This window comes from Lonchura striata, chromosome 2, assembly GCF_050655825.1.
Source record: "Lonchura striata isolate lonStrDom1 chromosome 2, ASM5065582v1, whole genome shotgun sequence".
In the NCBI taxonomy this organism is placed as follows: Eukaryota; Metazoa; Chordata; class Aves; order Passeriformes; family Estrildidae; genus Lonchura; species Lonchura striata.
The window spans coordinates 134465770-134486197 of record NC_140704.1 but is presented as its reverse complement, the minus strand read 5'-3'; the positions used below and the strand labels follow the sequence as shown (position 1 = coordinate 134486197).

At 38.2% G+C, this 20428-nt stretch overlaps 1 protein-coding gene and 1 long non-coding RNA gene across 4 annotated transcripts in view; one reads left to right on the top strand and one right to left on the bottom strand.

Moving 5' to 3' along the window:
• Positions 1–20428, bottom strand: part of CPQ (carboxypeptidase Q) — a 146929-nt gene that overhangs the window by 27578 nt on the left and 98923 nt on the right. For all 3 annotated transcript variants that reach the window (XM_077782816.2, XM_085572363.1, XM_085572364.1), the window contains exons 6-7: positions 15476–15567; positions 3079–3280 (exon numbers count right to left, since the gene is read on the bottom strand). In XM_077782816.2, coding sequence (XP_077638942.2) covers positions 3079–3280; positions 15476–15567 — 294 coding nt within the window. The remainder of the gene's footprint in view (positions 1–3078; positions 3281–15475; positions 15568–20428) is intronic.
• LOC146768436 (uncharacterized) lies at positions 4607–5750 on the top strand. The gene is made up of 2 exons (XR_014953009.1): positions 4607–4691; positions 4794–5750. It is a non-coding gene; the product is annotated as an uncharacterized LOC146768436 (long non-coding RNA).

Sequence of the window (20428 nt, the reverse complement as noted above, 5' to 3'; positions counted from 1 at the left end):
CAGACACTGAGGAAACCTGTTGTGGAAAAGTATGTTATCAAACCAAATAAATAAAGCCAACCAACCTATCTTCCCACCTATATCTGCAAATTCTAGACAAACTTAATTTGGGATTTAGTGTTGCAAAGGAATAGCTTTATGTGCCATTATCTGGAGCCATCCCTAATAAAAAAATATGGAATTGAAGACTTCAAAATAAATATGAGAAATATAATTGCATAATTATTAAACAAGCAGTCTTAGTATCAATGGTCACCTCACACTGTAAAACCACATCATAAAATACAACACCACAACCCTCCCCTTCCCTGTGATTTATGCTTCATGAAAAAGCAAAACAAATGTTATACAAATATTTTCAGTAGCTGAAAACTGGCTATCAGTACAAAACCACAGTTACAGACATTCCTCACTGCTGGGCTGAACTGTTCTCAAAACAATCCAATGTAAAGGCCACTGACAAATATTTCTAACATTCTGCAGTCACAAAGAACCACAGTGCTGTGTTTGGTGCAGATCACAATGCTTGTGCTTTAGAGGTATTATTTAGGCTTCAGTCTATGGTTTGCTAAGGACTCTGAACTCATGGCCTCTCTCATCCTAAAATCTCAGAATAATCACTGGTGTTAGTAGCATTTTATTGCATGTCCATCAAAAATAAACATGCTCAAAATAGCAGAGATTAAGAAGCTACAATCTCTTTGCCTATCTCAGCTCTGAACAGTTCTGAAAAACACATGTAGTGTTGCCCTCTGTGGATCTTTCAGACTAAAAGATGTAGGAGGAGAAAAATATTAATAGCATCTAATAAGGTGAATCCTGGAATCTATTTCACACAGAAAAGGGGAAAACTCAAGAGAAATTATGTTAGAAACCATTCTTATTGTTCAAGAAGTACACCATATTTTTTCTCCCTGTTGCAGGAACAAAGTCACCAAATATATTTTCAAGAAAATATTTTTAAAAAATTGATGAAGTGTCAACACTTTACTGCTTGTTTAAATTGAACATAATTATAAAAGCTGTTACAGAGTGTTCAATTTGTTTCAATGTTATTATATATCATAAGGCTCATTCAAGCAGGGAGAATACTGCAGACAAGGCATGAAGATTAGAAGATGTCTTAGACTTCTCCCTGGAACAGCATGAAATACAATCTAAAGCAGCTAAAATTCTTTTAGTGGAGCTAATTTCTTTTCACTGGGACTTTATGAAGAAAAGAATCAGTGTTTCTTTATGCTACAAGAACACTTTGCTATGTGCTTAACAGGAAGTTAAATGAACCAAAGCTACAGATAGAAAAAAAAATTCCACCACCAATTAATGTGACAAAGTCTTAACAGGAAAACAAATCAGATTCATTTAAAAACTGAGGTCTTGTTTCTGGTCTTTTCTCAATGCTGAGCTTATATTCCCAAGGTTTATATTTTTCATAGTTTATGTTTTCTGAGGAATACGACGTCCATGGGAGAGGGCTTTTTCCTGCATTGCTCCTGCTGAGTGGCCCAAAGACTAGTCAAGAGGACCATGGCACGCTGTAGCTGCTTATGCTCCAGGTGCACCACAGCTGATGAGAAGTGGTGTGCAAGAGCTCAATACTCACCACCATCACAAGCACCACTCACATTATCAACTGAAAACAAGGCATTTGAATGTTAATTTTTTCTCTCTTCTTCCATAATCTGTCACATTCAGATGGGAAGCACAAGGCAAGTCCCCAAGGACCCCCTGGAATGTTCCCAGCACCTTACCTAGGAAATAATTCTGATATCTTTATATTTTCTAAACATAGGCTGAATGGTGAGTTCTTATATTCCACCTACAACACAGATATGTTGGTCTGAAATTCTGGACCAGGCATCTTTTTAAAAGATGCTTCCAGGCTGTGGAGGATGATGCATGGCCACAGGCTCTCAGTAGTGCTTACAGTCTCCCAAATCAACTCAGCACCATTGTCACAGCTGCATGACATGGTACTGAACCGATTCCACTTCACCCAGAGAGCAGGACAGCAGCTGAATTCCTAACTGTTTAATAATATCCATTCATCCATACTTCTTGTCCAGTGTAGACATTTAGGTTTCAAAATTAGACATCCATACATTTATCGAAGCAGTCAACTTTATGGTATCTCTGTACAACCTGAGTGAGAAGCAAGGGGTTCTGACCATAAATAAGAATAATATATTCCATTATTCACTCTCTTTCACAAGGCAATAAACATCAGTTAATTAAATATTAAAAGATTCTAAGCGTATAGTAGAAGCAAGTAGTAAAACTAGCATGAGAAATGTGCCAGCCGATTTCGGCCATAAAACACAGGAGAAAACCTTCAAATTTAAAACTGATCATAACTTTTTTAATACCACTGTTATGAAACTTTTCTTTCTACTGTTGTTCAAGTGGAAATTCACTAAGGCTTCACTCAGGCCTCTGGTTGGGATTCTTGTGCTCTGAAAGCCTCTGTGCTAGTGTGGGGGTCTCCTGCATGGGGGCACTGCCAGCAGTGGATCTGTCTCACAGCTTACAAGTTTCTTTGTCAACAAGCTGCTCCTCACTTGGAGCCAGATCAATCCTCAAAACAAACCCCTAAACTACTTCAAAATTTTCAGAATTTTACCCCTTTATCCACATCTTAATGACTCATAGCTTAAATGTCACATCTCAGAAACATTGTTTCTCCAATATATAAAACAGAGACAAAAAGCCCTGAATTTCAAAGTAAAACTAATAATAATTTAAAAATATTTCTTCTCTATTGGAGAATTCCCCTCTGCCTTGGTTTACTATTTATAAACCATCAGTCTGGGATTAATTATTATAAATCCTTAAAGCCGAAAAGAAGATTTTAGGCATTTTATTCTACATATAATCTATACCATTATTAAACTGCAGGTCAAATGCACTTTATGTCCAATTTATGTTGGTCACCTTTTAAAATTTATGCATTTTACTTATAGTAAATTTTACTCCCTGGGAGAAAGAATTTCTTAATACTTTGAAAACATCAGACCACCCATCTGACGGGGCAGTGCTCAGGGGGAGCAGTGTCCCCTGCCAGGCTCCAGGGACACTCACCAGGCACCCCGTCTCTCATCCAGTAAGCAATGTCTGTTCCATCTGCAGTGTCGTAAACATCTGTAGCATTGATGGGCTGCAGCAGAGTCATGATCTCTTTCACGATGTCCCGGGCTTCAGCAGTGCCAGAAAAACCCAGTCCAGATGGCTTGAAGGTGCCCTCATCAGACTCCATAACGATGTCAAAGTTGGAGATATTTTCCTAAACATGTAAGAAAAGAAGATACTGTGCTGTGGTCGTTATTTTAGCTGTTACCATATACTGGGTTCTAGGTGTCATTGTGAGCATACCACAACAAATTTGTTTTCAGAAGCACAGAAATTCTTCCTGTGAAAATGTGTATGTAAGCCCAAATGAAGGGACCTATCTTTCTGTAAGGAAATGGCTGAAACAGTTACAATTATATTCTGAGGCACCAATATTCTGTAGGACCCACAACATGACTGGTCTGCTGTTCCCAAATACTTGCTTTCAGACTTCTGAAGTGCCACCTAGAAAGGTAAGCCATCACCACCTTATTGCAGTTTTCATTTGCATTTCATTTCATCCCTTTCTTCTCAGACTTGAGACTCTGGAATTCTGTTGCAGTGGAGAGGGTATGAGGTCCTTTGGCTTTAAAATTAGAGGCATCCAAAGCCTTCATAGACATATAGACAATAGAATATAAACAATAGCATATAGACAATTCTGACCGATTGGAGGATTGAAATGCCAAGGTTTTCCCCCAGACCTGATGGAATAATATCTATTTAAAAGAAAATTTGTGCTTCCAAGGTAACTCCTCACAAGAAACATGAGAGGTAAGATTTTGTGTACAAGTAGCGTATTAACATTTACTTTTAGTGTGTACTTGGAAGAATCTTTTAAGCTAAAAGAACAAAAATTAGCAATTTATTTACTTAGCATATTTTCTTAGATTGCTCAGTTACAAAGGTCTAATTTGAATTAAATACATGAATGAAGATCTCATTAAAAAATGAGATCTGGAGAGGCACATAACTTTTTAGAGAGAGTCATGTCAGGCAGAACAAAAGCTATACCTCAGACCTCCTTGAATGTGACTAAGAGAACGTACTACAGGTTTTACTCTTTTGTCCAGATCTCATGCCTGAATTTTATGGTTGCCATGGGTTATTTATTACAAGAAAACCATTACAAGGGATATGTGATAGCAGCAGTTAACAGATCCATGTCACTACCAGCATATATAAGCCTACAATTCAGTAAATAATTATTTTATATTTTCCTCTATATAAACCAAAATATATACTACAGGTGGCTGTGAATAATTCACATAAGTGTTCACATGTCCTTTATAGAATTTGCTAAGAACTGTTTAACACTTTCCCAAAACCTTTTTCTTTTGAGTGAAATAATTCTAACAGAGCAGAGTGTCATGGTTTGACACGGAAAGATAATTTTTTCCGGAAGGAAGGGGTCAATTTAGATATTGACCAATTGAAAGTAGACACGCCTCTGAGAATACAGAGGGGTTGAAAGCAGAATTCCCAGGGGAACTCGCTCTTTTTGGTTCCGGTCAGCGTGCAGTGCAGACCTTCCCCCGCCCAGCCACGAGCTGGGTGGGGGAGGGGAAGCCCATGGCCTGAGAAAGGTAGGCCGAAGGCCCCAAGGGTGGTGAAAGGACTGGAACCAGGCTGGCCCCTGCAGATGGAAGGGTGGAAGAAATCTGGGATGTCTCCATTTCCTCCCCCAGAGTTCCTCTCCCGAGAGGGAGAGAGAAAGCCGCGAGGAAGGAGGAGCGGGGGGAGCTCCAAGGTGCCCAGTTGTGTGGGAGTTGCTGGATGTCCGGGCATCGAGCCATCCTGGGAGTTCGGACTTTTAACCCTTCCTTGAGAAATGAAAGCTTTGTGAATTTTCCTTTCCCCTCCTCGGTTTGAAAGAGAGGAAGAGGGACACCTTGGACCCTGGGATGGGATGTTGGAAGGAGGAATTCTGGATGGGAGGGGGACAAGGAGTGGCTTTTGGCTGGACTGTTCCGTGTTAGCCACAACCTGAACCAATCTTCTCCTTCAAGAGGGACTGTGTTTTGGGAGGATGCCAGCGAGTCAAGAGACCTGCTTCAGCTGAGAAAAAGACAAAAGTGGAGTGAACAGAGAAAAGGGGGTTTGTGGTGGCGCCCCCTTGCCCTGGAAAGGAAAGAGAAGAGAAGAAGATCTCTGTTCTTGAGCCCTCGCCCCCAGGGGAAAATGGGGGGGGACTGTGGTCCCAAACAATGAAAAACTGAACTGTTGTTTTCTCCCCTCTTGGCAGGGCATCCTTGAAAGGAAAAATCCTAAAGGCAGTGACCATCCATGCATTGGTGGTGAGAGCACTGTGCATGGAAAGGAGAAGGGTCACCATGGCAAACTTTTTCTCCGGGCGGTGCCATGTGTGACATGGAAACACAGGATGTGGAGCTGTGTTTCTTGGGGGGTCTGTGGCACAGGAGAGACTCTGTTCCCTCGATGGACTGAGTATCGGTTGTTTGGAGGGTGGAAACCTGATTGGGGTCCAGATTGTGTCTCACTGTGGTTTGTTGGAGTTGGGTGGTGGGGGGAGGAATGTTTTGCAAGGTTTTCATTTGGATCTTTGTGTGGTTTTTTTTTCTCTTCTTTAGTTTTCTCTTTTCTTTTGTAGTAGTAGTTTAATAAAGTTTTTTTCCTGTTATCAAGCTTGGGCCTGCTTTGCTCTATTCTAGATTCCACTTCACAGCATTCAAGGTAGGGATCACATTTTCATGGGGGCACTGGCATTGTGCCAGTGTCAAACCATGACACAGAGCTATTTACTTTTAACGTAGAAATAAATCCAGATGTTTAAAAAATTAATATAAAATATTTGCATGATAAAGAAACTGTAAATGTTATAATATCTTAAGATAACCAATTTATCCACCCATTTAACTACTGGAAATCAATGTGCAAATAACCAATCTTGTCACCTCATTGGCAATCACCATTTTTAGACAGTGAAAAACATCTTCAGTTTGTGAAAGATTAAATGTAAATAATTAGGCTACATATGGTGTCTAGGCCTATCATCAAATGCTGTCCTGAGGTTATGAACTTCAACATGAATCATGATGTACAGACTGTCTGAATATAGCGGGAGAGAAGCAGGCCAAGAAAAGCACACTGCAGGCTAAAACAGACCAGTGATGCTCCAATGCCACAGATACAATAGAATGAATTCTCAAAATGTAAATCTTCTTTATCATATGCCAAAGGAGGAAGACAATACACATTTCAGTGTGCTGCTGAATTTCCAGTGAAAGCTAACTTAAGAACAGTGAGCCCTACATAAATATGATGCTATGGTACTCAGCTTCTTTGGTTGAGTTTCCAAAGCAGGACTTCTGTCCATTTTTAGAGTGGCTGAAATGAGGAAAGCAATAAGGCCAGGGGAAGGGCAGTGAAGTGAGAAGAGTGAGCATGGGAACAACATGGACACCTAAAACAAATCTCTCTTACCACTCAAAACAACAGAATACCTAAGTTCAAGAACTTCATAAACTGCTACTATTGCAGAATTACTGTGCTCTTCAGTTTTGTTTTCTCACATAAATGTTTCCATATGTTTTTAATATGAAACTGAGTAAACAAACCACCCACAATACATTATATCATATTGTTGTTCTGGAAGAAAGGTATTCAGTTCTGAGAATGTGCTTGAGAGGCATGAAAACAGGACACCCTAGGGAGAGAAACTGACTTAATTGGGGAACAAAAACGAAACACCTCACAGCTACTTGAAATACTATGTATCCTTGAGACAGCTTTTTCCCTATTAGGTCCACTAGAAGTTAGGGTTAGTTATAAAACTACTCACCATCAAATTTGAAAGTTGCAGTCTTAAAAAAAGTTAGATTGGTTTCCTGTTCCCATTTTTGTACATCTACATTGACATTTCTACTTACACAGAGAGGAACACATGCTGGAGAACATGCTTAAAATATACTGCTTAAAATAGTGAAGATGCTTTGTCATCGTTTGCTATCTATGATGCAGGAATAACTGTCATTAACAAAGTGAGGTGAGACCATACATTCCCCTTGACTAATTCAAAGGAACCAACAAACCAGAAAGATTTAAAAAAATAATTGCAGGCTCAGCTGCTTCCTTCCGTCATCCTCCTAGTGAATATACCATCTAAATAAGCATTTTAAACTCAGCATGTAATTTTTTTCAGAAAGTAATCTCATCTGCTGCATCTTGATATTGTGCCATTTCTCTTGGTATGTACCAGAAAATTAAAACTTCTCTGTGTAACCTGCTGCCTAATTCTCTGAACATCAAAAGAGACTTTTATGCTTTGCTTTCTTATGATTCAGTTGCAGAGGAGGTCATCTGTCTTTATTATGTCATCTTTAGCTCTTCAATTGAATTTTTAAATGAAGCATTACAATAAATACTGCATGGGAAAATTTGCTTTCTATAGCTTGCTATTCTCATTGAATACACAATTAGGCACAATCCTTACCAATACTTCACCTATTTTAAGTTCTTAATTTTAATTCATTTTATTTCTGTTTTCTTTATAAACAATCTATTTTTTTCTCTGCTAAGCAGAACTAAAAATATAAGTACTTATCTCTAAGGCAAAAACCTGATAACATGAAATCACAGAATCACAGAATGGACAAGGTTAGAAGGAGCACAGAGGATCATCTGGTCCAACCTACTTGCTTAAGCAGGGCCATCCCAGAGCACATGGCACAGGATTGTGTCCAGATGGTTCTCGAATATCTCCAGTGAAGGAGACTCCACAGCCTCTCTTGGCAATCCAAGAGGTTCATTCCACTACATCTGCACAAGTAAAGTTGTTCCCCATGTTCAGGTGGAATCTTCTGTGCATCAGTTTTTGCCCATTGCCTCTTGTCCTATTCCTTGGAGCCTGGTGCATCTTCTTGACACCCTCCCTTCAGATACCTACAGACATTTATGAGATCCTTTCTCAGTTGTTTTCCTACCTTATCTTTTTCACCCTCTGTGTGCTCCAGGAACTTCACATCTCTCTTGTACTGTGGAGCCCAAAACTGGATGCTGTGTTCCAGTTGTAGCCTCACCAGGTCTGCATAGAAGGGCAGGATCACCTCCCTCAACCTACAACCAATGCTCATCCCAGTGCAGCCCAGGGTACCTTTGGCCTTCTTAGAGCACACTGCTAGCTCATGGACAGCTTGTTGTCTATCAGGTCCATCAGGTCCTTCTCCATGAAGCTCTTTTCCAGCAGGTTGGTTCCCAGCCTTTTATTGGTACAGGGGGTTATTCCTCCCCTGGTGCAGGACCCTGCCTTCACCTTTGTTGAATTTCAGATTTTTCTTCTCTGCCCATCTCTCCAGCCTTCCAGGCCATTCTGAAGGGCTGCTCAGCACCTGGGGTATCGGCCACTCCTCTCAGCTTTGTGTTGTCAGGGAACTTGCTGAGGAGGCCTCTGCCCCTTCACCCAAATTATTGGTGAAAAGTTAAACAATACCAAGACCAGTACTGAACCTTGGGAGGACATCACCAGTGACAGGCCTCCAACCAGTGCCACTGATTACTGTCCCACCCTCTGGGGTCTGTCATTTAGCCTGTAATTACAGTAAACTCTTTCCATTGAGAAAACAAACCCTTGTAATATATATACTTCTGTTGGTAGGAAATATCTTTCTTCTAGGCTAGTCCCTGGCAATCTCAAGCAGTTATACCTTACAGTAGTTACTTATTCAGTCAAAGTTACAATTGTTAATTCTTACCAGATGTTAAACTAGACTGCAACATCTCATGACTAATCCATTGAGTCACAGATGGCAATCCCTCTTACTCACCTTAAGCAGGGACATACCTGAAAGTTTAATGCAGGGAACAGCTATCCTAAAAGCCTTCAGTACTTTGGGGCTGCTTAAAATAGAGTATTACTTGTCCAACAGCTCATTTACTGATTTTCTTTTTTGTTCCACTGAGAAGAATCACCACTTTACAGGAAAAATACCGAAGTCTATAATGACAAAGCACTTGACTAATGGTACATTTGTTCCAGTGATAAAGGACATCAGTTAATCTGACATTGTGTTTTCAGATTTCTGTTATTAATTTACACTTAACTTTATGAAAAAAACAGCACTTGTATTCCAGTATTTGTCCCAGAGCAGTCAGGAAACAAGTATAGTATAGCAACCATATTTTAGAACTCACAGTAAACTGGTGGTCATCCCACTTGCAATACTAAAAAAAGGTTTAAATCGGCATCCATATTTTTTAGGCTGGCAACTAAGACTACAGGAAAGACAAGAAAAAACCCTGGAAACACCTAAGTGCATGTGACAGTTAGAAAAGGGAAAAAAAAGAGCAAAATAAATAACATCCTCTAAGTATTCAATAATATATAAACATGATGTAGTGTAATTTTGAGTTGCTGTTTAGTATGAAAGTAATTTAATGAAGCAAAACAGGATAAATTGAAACTAGAGCAAAAACACCACAACAGCTGTTAGGAAGCAGAGATGCGCCAGCATCAAGGCATTATAAACACCAGCCACAAGCGTGATCAGACCATTTACACTCTTTCAGAATGAAGACAGGGAAAATCAGGAACACTGTGAGTTATAAATTTTTGTAAATTATCCCATCATTATATGGGAGAAAGCTGATGTAAAGCTTAAGATTTAGAAGCACAATTTTTCCTAGATGACAAGGTATGAAAAAGGCTCATCCTTTTGTTACAAGATAAAATATTCTTCTGCCACATTTTATGGGAAATCAGTATGTAAAAAAGCCTACAGGTTTAGGGGTTTGTTCTGTAGGGCAGTTACAAGTTCTGACCTCTGAGAAGTCAATGACAAAAGTTCCATATCTTCAACAGCCCTGGAGCAATTTGGTCATGTATTAGTACTTTACTCTGTAAAAACATGCTACTGCCACGTCTTGCCTTGTACAATACTGTGACTGTTTCCTCTATGAGGATTTGCCAGCACTAACAGAGATGACCTGGGATGTAAATTCCCTGGGATGATAGACAGGAGAAAGCAGAGACCTCTGAACATGGCAGAAGGCTAAGTAATGTATGTCTGAAGTATTGTCTTGGGAGGTTTTTTCTTTGACAAATGGGCATATCAAAGAGAAGTTCTCTTCCTGGAAAATGTTCCATAACTTTAGACCTTTTACTGCTCAAATGCAAAGGTATCAAAACAATGTCTATGGCTCTGAATGACTATTTCCACCACTATCCTTTTTTGATAGGATTTAGGTTTTCACTAGAAAATAGGCAACAATGCCAAAATTAAAAATTGTGGTTTACATCTTTCAAACAAAGATGCAAACCATGTTACTCTTTCAGGAAGATAATGAGTATTTCTGCACCTTTCAACAAAAGATAAGTGAAAACAAATTTGCATCACCTTAGAAATTATCACAGCACATACATAATTTTCTACATCTTTCACAGCTGCAGGGAGTTTTGATAGGAGGAAGCCAACTTTTTTACAATTGAACAATCCAATGGACAAAGGACTTGTGGATAGGTGAATCTGCCTGAAGCATGTGCTGGAAGCAGTGATTCTTAGAAGATTCTCTATCAGAATCTCTACCAGATTCAACTGGCAGCTCTGCTGAGAGAAAGAGAAGATGCATGGACAAAGAAGATTGCAGCATGCACACAGAAGATTCACTTGAGAGAAAGAGAAGAAAGATGCACAGAGAAAAGGTTTTCTAACACTAGACATGTATGAATTTTATCGACATGGAATGAAGATTAGATATCCAGGAGATACATTGTCATGACTGATTTGGAGTCTTCCATCATTCAGGCAGCGTAAGGAAAAAACTTGGATTTGTGTTTTAGCAAAATCTGTATTTCTCTGCAGCTTTCACAGGAAAGCTTATTCCTAAATACTAGGGAATTAGGAATTCCCATGGATCTAGAACTGGTGTAAAAGATAATTCTGTAACTATGCAATCTTTACTGTGCTTAATACAATCAGTGGTGCTACTGCCTGTTGTGATACTGGAGAACACAATGTGATTACTTTCGCTCTGTAGTTTTGCAAATGGACATTTCACTCTTTCTGCATTTCTTTCCCTTTGAAATGAAAGGAATCAACAGGACATCAGTGACCTAAAAAGACAGCAGTAATTTTACATAATTTTTTATTACAAAAAATATTGCCTGAGGGATGTCAAAAGGCTAATGGTCAACACATTTTCCTGGCATAAAAAATCCCCAATAAAGTCCTTTATACGCTTGGTTCAAATCAGACACAAATTAATGTCTTCCATTTCACCAGAATACTTGGTACTTCAGGATATAAAGACTTCTGAAAACGATGGCTTTAAGGAGACAATATTTTCTGGAGAATAGTAATTTCACCTGAAAGTATCAATATTTTTTTGATATTTGCTTCTTACAGAAAGCAACTCATTAGCAAATCACAGTAGAAATCTTGTGTGATCATCAACAAAGTGTACTTACACTAGCATGAAATATATTACCAGCATTTCAGAAAGTCTTGTTTTCATGCAGACACAGTTCAAGCAAAATATCAGATCGTGGTAATAAATACAAAAAATAAACCATAATAAACACTGGAGATTGATTTTTTTTTTTAAATGTAGTTAAACCTTTATTAAATGTTAAAATACTGTATGGTATTTGCACCAGAAATTGAGGCAAGTACTGTAAATATCATTAATATAAGAATACCAACATGCAGAAATATTGAGAATGCCTTCTGTAATGGGGTTTGAATTGAATTAATAACCTATTAATGTCTCCAGTGATCACAACCGAGTTACTAAAGTAAATTTGAATGTGGCCTAGGATCTCTTAGTCTTCTCATTATGAAATATATTTGCTTTCCCAAGAGATTGTACACAATACTTCTATTCCAAAATAAATATTATCAGTCATTCATAGTCCCTTAGTTCAGCTGGGTAAATAACTGTAACCTTGTTTCATGGTACACAGACCTTTCACAAAATCTAGTCCAAAGCAATGAAAAGGAGGACAGACACTTCATTACATATATTTCTTTCTCCCTTCATGAAGATAGTGTAATAGTAAACACACAAAAATCTTAACTCTGACTGAGGGCACTTAGGTATCATTGGTAAAGGTTGTAGCAGAATATGTACTGAAGAGTTGCATCATGAGGCCTTCTGGAGTTATGTTCCTCTAGTTCTTCAATTAGACTTGTATGATAAAGTAGTGTTGCAGTGTTTCATGATTCTGAAGCTATTTACTGTATTGTCTGTACATAAGAGCCCTACTCAGCAATTGGGTCACACAATACTAAGCACGGGAAGAAGACTTCAGATATAGTGTCAAACTCCAAGCTCTGCAGTCTGATTTGAACTTAAATCCTTTAATTTCACTGTTCTATATCAAGACAAGGATCTTTAACATTAAGGAAAATCAACTCTTTTTCTAGTCTGGGATTAAATCTAATTATTGGCTGACAGCTAAAAGCAGTGAGCACTTCAACAGGTATCTCCTTTGGAAGCAAAACTGCTGGCAATTCCTCTGAGAGGGTTCTAACCCATGATAAAGATTGAGCAGGTGCTCTGGTGGTGTCTTGGTGGGTGGCAGGTACCCTTGTACTAATGGAGGCACTGAAACTACTGGAATATACAGGGCTTTCAACTCTTGGAAATGGCTTAGAAAAAACATGCAAAGAAAACAATGGACAAGGACCATGTGATGCTCTCCAGAAAAATATTTGATAAACAAAAAGCATAGTTGTGTGAATAATGTATGTGTCTGAACTTCACCTGACTGCAGCTGAGCAAATATGTTTTTTCTAAGCATATATTTACAGGATGTTATCAGAAACAGGAGACAGCACTAGACTGTCTAGAGCACTAGAACTTTTGATCATGGCAGCTCTTACATTCTCATAAAGCTCTGAACAGCTAATATACCCTATCACTAGTTTTAATAATAAGAAATTATAATACTGGGATCTAGAGAAAAACTTGAGTGTTATAAACAATGCTGTTACACAGGGATATGTGTTAATTATTGGCACCATAGTAAAACCACTAAGCTGCTATCTCAGTTATTTCTGCAGTAACTTATCCACTTTCTAGCAGTGACAACTTACAATGATGGATGAGGAAGAAGGACCTGAACTTAAATTAAAAGAAATAATAAATAAGTGACAAAAATAAGAGCATCTGTACTTGTCCAGTACTATATTGTCTTCATTTCTTCTCCCTTGCCACATTTCCACTGACATGAGGAGGTAATTTACTGTGCCAAGGAAATTCATGTCTGCCTGTGCTGAATTACTGCATTCATATTTCTGCTTGTTTGTAGCGAACTAAACTCGTAAGTCCAGCTATGTAGATGAGTCATACAGGCTGTGCTTCATTTTACAAGGCATCTTTAAATACCACTCTTATTTAACTTGTACTCATTACCATCCGCAAGCAATGTGTGTGCCATACTATCCTAATTGCCAGAAATTTGAGCAAGTAAATCATTAAAAGGTTAAGTTATTTTTCATGCTAAATTTAATGCACAGTATTAATCAACTTTATTCCATTATTATGAGTAATGCAATGTCCTATAGTCAAATCAATTTATAATTATGCCAGATCACATGGCAGGGGGGAAACAAGAACAACAAACAACAGACGGATGTCATTTCTGCTTAAATTCTCCATGTAAATTACAAACTGTTGTCAGACAGGGCTTTCTTTGCAGAGCACAACATCCAGATGGAATCTCACCAGCAGAGCAAGAACTGAGACACATCTTTGTCTCAACATTTTAAAAGCAAAGTAACCAAATATTTTGCAAACAACACCCAGGCTGCTTTATATTTCCCTATTTGATCCTTAAGACTGCTTTTTGGTATTATTTCTGAATAGAAATCTTTGAGACAACAGTGAAACAAAGCCACTTTGGCAAAAGATAAGACATGAATGAGACAATTTCATGTGTTGCTAACATCCACCATAGGATGGATCTTATTGCCCAACATGGACATCTACAGAGGTAAATCTTCAAAAACATTTCTGATGAGTGGTGTGCACAGAGCATCTTTCCAGCTCCTCCAAAATGCAGTTCTGTACATAAGAAGCATCTCTTTCATGAACTACTTATTCCAGAATATTTTATTCTTGTTTAATCCTGCTGAATATCATAGCACCAGTGGTAAATCCAGAGTCTTTAACATATACTAAACTGCAACCTGTTGCCTCCCTGAAGGTGAGAAAGCAAGCTCTTGGGTACCTCTTCCAAAATAAATGACAGAGCTGAGTTATTCCTGTAATTTGGAGATACAAGAAGGTACAACATTATACATGGGTAGTTAAATGCACTTCTTAGCAATATGAAGCTAGTTAGTGGGAAATATTTGATTGTTCATCAGTTAGAAAACTCTAACTGCTCTAAACCTATCGCTGACAACTATTGCAGATTCAAGTTGATCTAATTTGGTTCATCACAATGAATTTGATTCAAAGTGAGGTTTCCATTTGTTTGTTCTGATAGGTTGCTTAGCATTAAAAATGTCCTTAAGAATTGCTTGCAAGTCTGCTTTCATGCTGTTATAGAAAAGGTAACTTCCTAGGCACACTTGCATTCACCTTGTCTCTCCCTTGGATGTATTAGCCATTGTTAAGAGTTATACTACTTAATTAGGGAGAAGAATAAAATATTACTTTAGGGTAGTTATACAGGTATAAACTATCCTGTATATTCTATTATACAGGTATAATTATTCAAGCATAATGTTTCTGTGGAAAAAACACCCAAACACACACGTATTGCAAAGACTCATCTCCACAACAGTTTTGGCAACTGCACTTTATCTCACGATGTATTTTGAAATGGCAGCTCTTGCCAGGAGAGATAGATGTTATATTTTTATCCTCACAGCTGTAAGTCACAGAGTTTGTTTGTTCTTTGCATCACCAGAAATCAACATTTTAGGATGTTCCAGATCCCACAAAACTTACAATTGGTAAGTACATTATAGACTACACACTATCCAGATAAGGTAGAAAATACTTTTCTTTGTATTATTTTATGTTTTACATTGTAAAATATTATGGGAAAATGCAATGAAGCAGAAATATGTAATGCAAACAAAATTTATTTATATTACAAACATATGTGGACCATTCATCATTCATTCTCAGAAGGTTAGCTATATTTGACAGCTATGGCAGATATCATAAAATATCTGTTTCAGAACACTTTTCTGACAAAGTATCTTAGTTCAAGCAGAACACACACGTGTGGTTGCATGGCTTATTGCTAAATGCAAAATTTATTATTAAACCCAGAAAATATACTTTTAGGCAGAACAGGAATCACTGGTTTTGGTGAGCTATTAAACTGAACATCTTGTCAAGTCATAAGACTGGGGAGAAAAGTGCTGTCAAGAAAATGGTGAAAAGACATATTTACCTTGTGCAGCTGATAATATTGCTTGGCACCTACTCCTCCTTGCTCTTCTCCTGTCCATAACACCAAGCGCAGTGTCCTTTTTGGACGAAGTCCTAAAACACAGGTTTTAATATTATTTTTAGTATTAAATACAGATATATTTTGAGCATTTTTTGCATTGGTTTCCAGCCTCCAATAGATGAAAATCCTGCATGTCCACAAACCAAACACAACCTATATCTAATGTGGGTTTTTCTGTGAAAGACTGAGGTTTAGTGAGAGAGGCCACATGAGAAAGAAGTGAGCAGGTGAGGTGCTGCAGCAGCACAAGAGAAGTTCATTTCAGGGATTTGTCATGGTTAATTTATTACAATTAATTGAAAACTAGCTGCTGGATTTTTATGAGAAATGTTTATCCATTTCAAGAGCTGAGGGGCTATGTAATATTATTTTGCTTTTTATCAGAGAAATGAAAAGCAGCAATCTGTAATTTGGAATCTGAAAGAGCCAGCTGTTAAATGTATGCACGACTTTCTGAAACAAGGCGAACGTTTTCTATTTTGCTATGGTAGCTCAATCAGAAAGATAAGTTCTCAGATAAATTTTGAAGTAATTTTTGCCATGGCAGAACTGATCAGAGAGAAGTTGCTCCCCTCTATTTATTTGGTTGTTTCTATTCATAAATTAATACATTGAGAGAAACTTAAGAGCATGGAAGAGCAAAGAGATAAAGAAAAAACTGTTCTCTGTGCAGTGGAATGCTAATTATGTTAGAGAAAAAAATAAAGAAAAAACACGAGGAGATTATCACAAGTGATAAAGTACCACACACACTTTTGTGCTGAAGAAAAATGATATCAGTATCACTGTCAAAACCTATTTCCTAACTGCCAATAGACTTGACCTTCATTAATTTTTTTCATTTGACACAATGAATATGACATGAACATTCTTGAAACTACGTGGTAGCAATCCTCAGAACTGAAGGCAGAATATAAAAGAAATACCCCAAATCTGAATAAAAGAGCTTGGATTTTCCAATATTTCATGAAGAAGTGCAAACAAGTTTAAAGGTGTGTTTTCTGACTCTTGATCTGTTGACTGTGAACAGAAAGGTTGTCAAACTTCATTACTTTAAAGACAACCTCTGCACACCTCCCAGTGGATTCCCTGCTCTCCTAAATCACAATAGTAAAGGATTAGCTTCCTTTGCTTTTCAAATTAGTCAGATGGCTTACGAGGTAAAATTGAGATAATAAAATTGCTCTCAGTTTGAAGTCAGAATGATTTAAGCTCAAAATAACCCAAAATGTGTCAGCAACTCAGTTAGAAGAGGTAGCTGTAAAAGAAAAAGTGCTAGTATAAAACAGAGGCCAGTGCTGTAGTATGGTTCCAGCAGCACTGCAGTTTAAGTGGAAAAAGGAAGTTTATTTGTCATATCACAAAATGCAAAGTGAAGGTCAATCTCCAGCCCACCCCACCAAGTTGGTGAGTGTAGCTTTGGCAGGAAATGCTTAAGACAGGGAAGCAGCATCGTCTGGCACCTCCCAGGCAAAACAATCAAGCTGCTTTAATCTGCCACTGCTGCCCTAAGGGGGACTTGGGCCAGTGATCAGGGGGTCCTCGTGGCTGGCTCAGATGGGCTGTAACCTCAGCTCCTGCTCTTCAGGGGCTGGGATGATCTCAGCTCACTTGTGGAAAAGACATTTGAGAGTCTTATGGCCCCCTCCCTGCCCATCATTGGACCTGCCCATTGAAGCTGGGGAAATAAAATAGCCCTGCTTAGCTTTGGTCTTTCCAGTCCAGGACATGGTGTATCAGCTTTTCCCATCTCATGGATTCCTGTCAGCAGTGTCCTACTGGAATTAAATGGGCAACTTTAAAAAAATAAAAATACATAAGCTGTGGAGGCAGTTATTTTAAATACAAACAAAGTCTACAGAGGAAAATTTAATTTCCTCATTATCTTAATCTGAAAGCGATAAGTATTTATCTACCTGTTATTAAAAACAGAGCTAATCTGACCAAAGAAAGCAAACAAATCCAGCATCCAGAAGTACAATTACTAAGAAGATTCTCAATGCATGTTTTTATTAGAAAGAAAAATGAAGTACTGTATTCAAGTTACAAAAGTTTTTCAAAGTAAGTTTAACTACTTTGGTTTGCTTCTTAAAAGCAAACCTAAGCAAGGTATCATCTTCACAAAAGCAGAAGTCTTTCATACCACAGCCCAAATATGTATTGAAAAGACACAATAAAATAACTATTGGGCTAGAAGACTATGTTTTATGATGGGTGGGTAGGCAATTTTAAAATGAAGGAAAACAGTTGCATTAATAAGATTGCACCTCTTTCCTTGTTATCTGAATAAATGACTTATTACATAGTATTAAAAATAAAGAGACTATCAGAAGAAAAAATCCTACAGAAGAATTTCCAAATCTCCAATGTTTTAGAAAAATGTATTATCTTTTTTTTCTCCTGTCTAGCTTGCCCTTAACCAAAATAAAATCATAGTTTACCACAAAGGTGCATTTTGGTGATCAGTTTCTATATCCTTATGGTTTATCTCAAGCATAAAAGATACTATGGGCATGTGGAATCACAATTTAAAGAATGAAATAAAAACATCAATATGGTCGATCTGTGACTAAGGATACATCTGTAGCAAGCACAGCAGGACATCTACTCTATTATACTCCCTCTGTGCTGGAGTGGCTGCTGTCCTTTCCTTCTCCTTGGGTACCACAAGGACTTCTGTCATACCAATGTGCAGGTCTTATTGACTCTTTTTTCTGTTTGTTTTAAATCATCATAGATTGTTCACATTCACAGATAATAGCAGCAACACCTGAATTTTATGTCCTACATATCTTGCTTATTGGGTTCAGGGGAGGGTTACAAAGATGATCAGATGGATGGAACTTCTCTCCTATGAGGAAAGGCTGAGACTAGAGAAAGCTCCAGGGAGACCTTAGAGGAGTCTTCCAGTAACTGAAAAGCATCAACAAGAAATGGGGACAGACATTTTAGCAGGGCCTGTGGCAACAACGACAAAGAGCAATGGTTTTAAACTAAAGGAGGATAGATTCAGATTAGATCTAAGGAAGATGCTTTTTACAGTGAGGACAGTGAAAATTGTCACAGGTTGCCCAGAGAAACTGTAGATGCCCCACGCCTGGAGAAATTCAAGGTCAGATGTAGCAGGGCTCTGAGCAACCCGATCAAGTTGAAGCAGTTCCTGCTCATTACAGGGGGTTGGACTAAATGACCTTTTAATGATGTTTTTCAACACAAACTATTCTCTATATTCTCTTACTTCTCATACTCCCTAAGTCTCTAATGTACTTGCTTTAGGAGCTACTGGGAGAGGTATATACAGATATATCATCCTCAAGCATTGTTCTCTGCTGCACTGGACATACATAAGCTATAGCCTTTTCTGCATTTTTATCCTGTGGCTTGGAATTTATTTAAAAGGTATTAACACAAAATATTTACAAGTATTTATACAAAAAAATATCAAGATACACAATGATGCTGCTGACATTCTTTAAATTCTTATTACACTCCCTACCTTTTTCAAGTTTGGAGCTGATTAGGCATAGGGGATTTACTGAGAGTCATTAGTTGAGATATTTCTATCATGCTTGCACTTCTCATAAAATACCTGGAATTTCCATTTCTGCCACAGCATAAAATAAAAATAAAACCAGTACTCTACATTTTGTGAAAGAAAATAAAACTCATAATCAAAAACAGTGGTATAATCTGCTTATACCTGATTTATGTATCCTGTGGTATGGGCAAGGAAGAGAAAAAGCTCTTACTGCTAGCAACATGTTTCTCTGCCTAATTTCAAAGAACAGACATACAGAAATAAACTGTAAACAATAGGATGATCGTAATAACACAGTTAATTGAAGACTTTTCCTCTGAAGACCTAGAAGAAATCTCCATTCTAAACCAGAAGGACTTTGGCTTTCACTCATGTTAGAAACACAGCCCTCTATGGTTTAAACAATTGATCTCACTACTTGTGCAGAAAAGTGCCTGTGCACTCATTTATTTAAGAATAAATAGTTTTTTAAATTGAGTGACAAATAATGATCTCACTGAGAAAATCATAGAATCATGGAATGGTTTGAGTTGGAAGGGACCTTAGAGATCATTTAGTTCTAACAACCCTGCCATGGGCAGGGACATTTCACTAGGTCACTTTGCTCAGGCTCCATCCAGCCTGGCCTTAAACACTTCCAGAGACGGGGCAATAGCAACTTCTCTGTGCAACCTGTGCCAGTGCCTCACCACCTTCACCACCTCATCCAAGGAATTTGGATTCCTTCCAAATATCTGATCTAAACCTCCTCTCTAAGTTTGAAGTCACTGTCCATGTCACTACATGCTCTTCTAAATAGATTCTCCTCATCTTTCTTGTGCACTTCCTTCAGGTGCTGGAAGGCCACAATCAGGTCATCCCTAAGCCTTCTCTTCTCCAGGCTGAAAAATTGCAGTTCCCTCAGCTTTTCCTCATAGGAGAGGTGCTCTGTTGTAATCATCTTCATGGCCCTCCTCTGCACTCACCCCAGCAAGTCCCCATGGTTCTTATCCTGGGGTCCTCAGAGCTGGATGCAGCACAGATGGGGTCTCACAAGGGGAGACCAGAGAGGCAGAATCCCCTCTCTCACCCTGCTGGCCACGTGGTTTTGGATGCAGCCCAGGATATATTTGGTTTTCTGGACTATAAGTGCACATTGCCAGGTCATGTCCACCGTCTCACCAATCAGTACCCTCAAGTTCTTCTTTGTAGAGCTTCAAAGTTAAAGGCTTCCAAAAACAAGGCAAAGAACAGCTGAAAAAAAATCCTTTTAGTATTACTTAAACCTTGATTATAACATATTTCTAATTCTCTAGTGAGGCTCAAATTAGACATTGGAAATAGCTTTTAGCTTTGGAAACTGTCTTTCTTTTCTT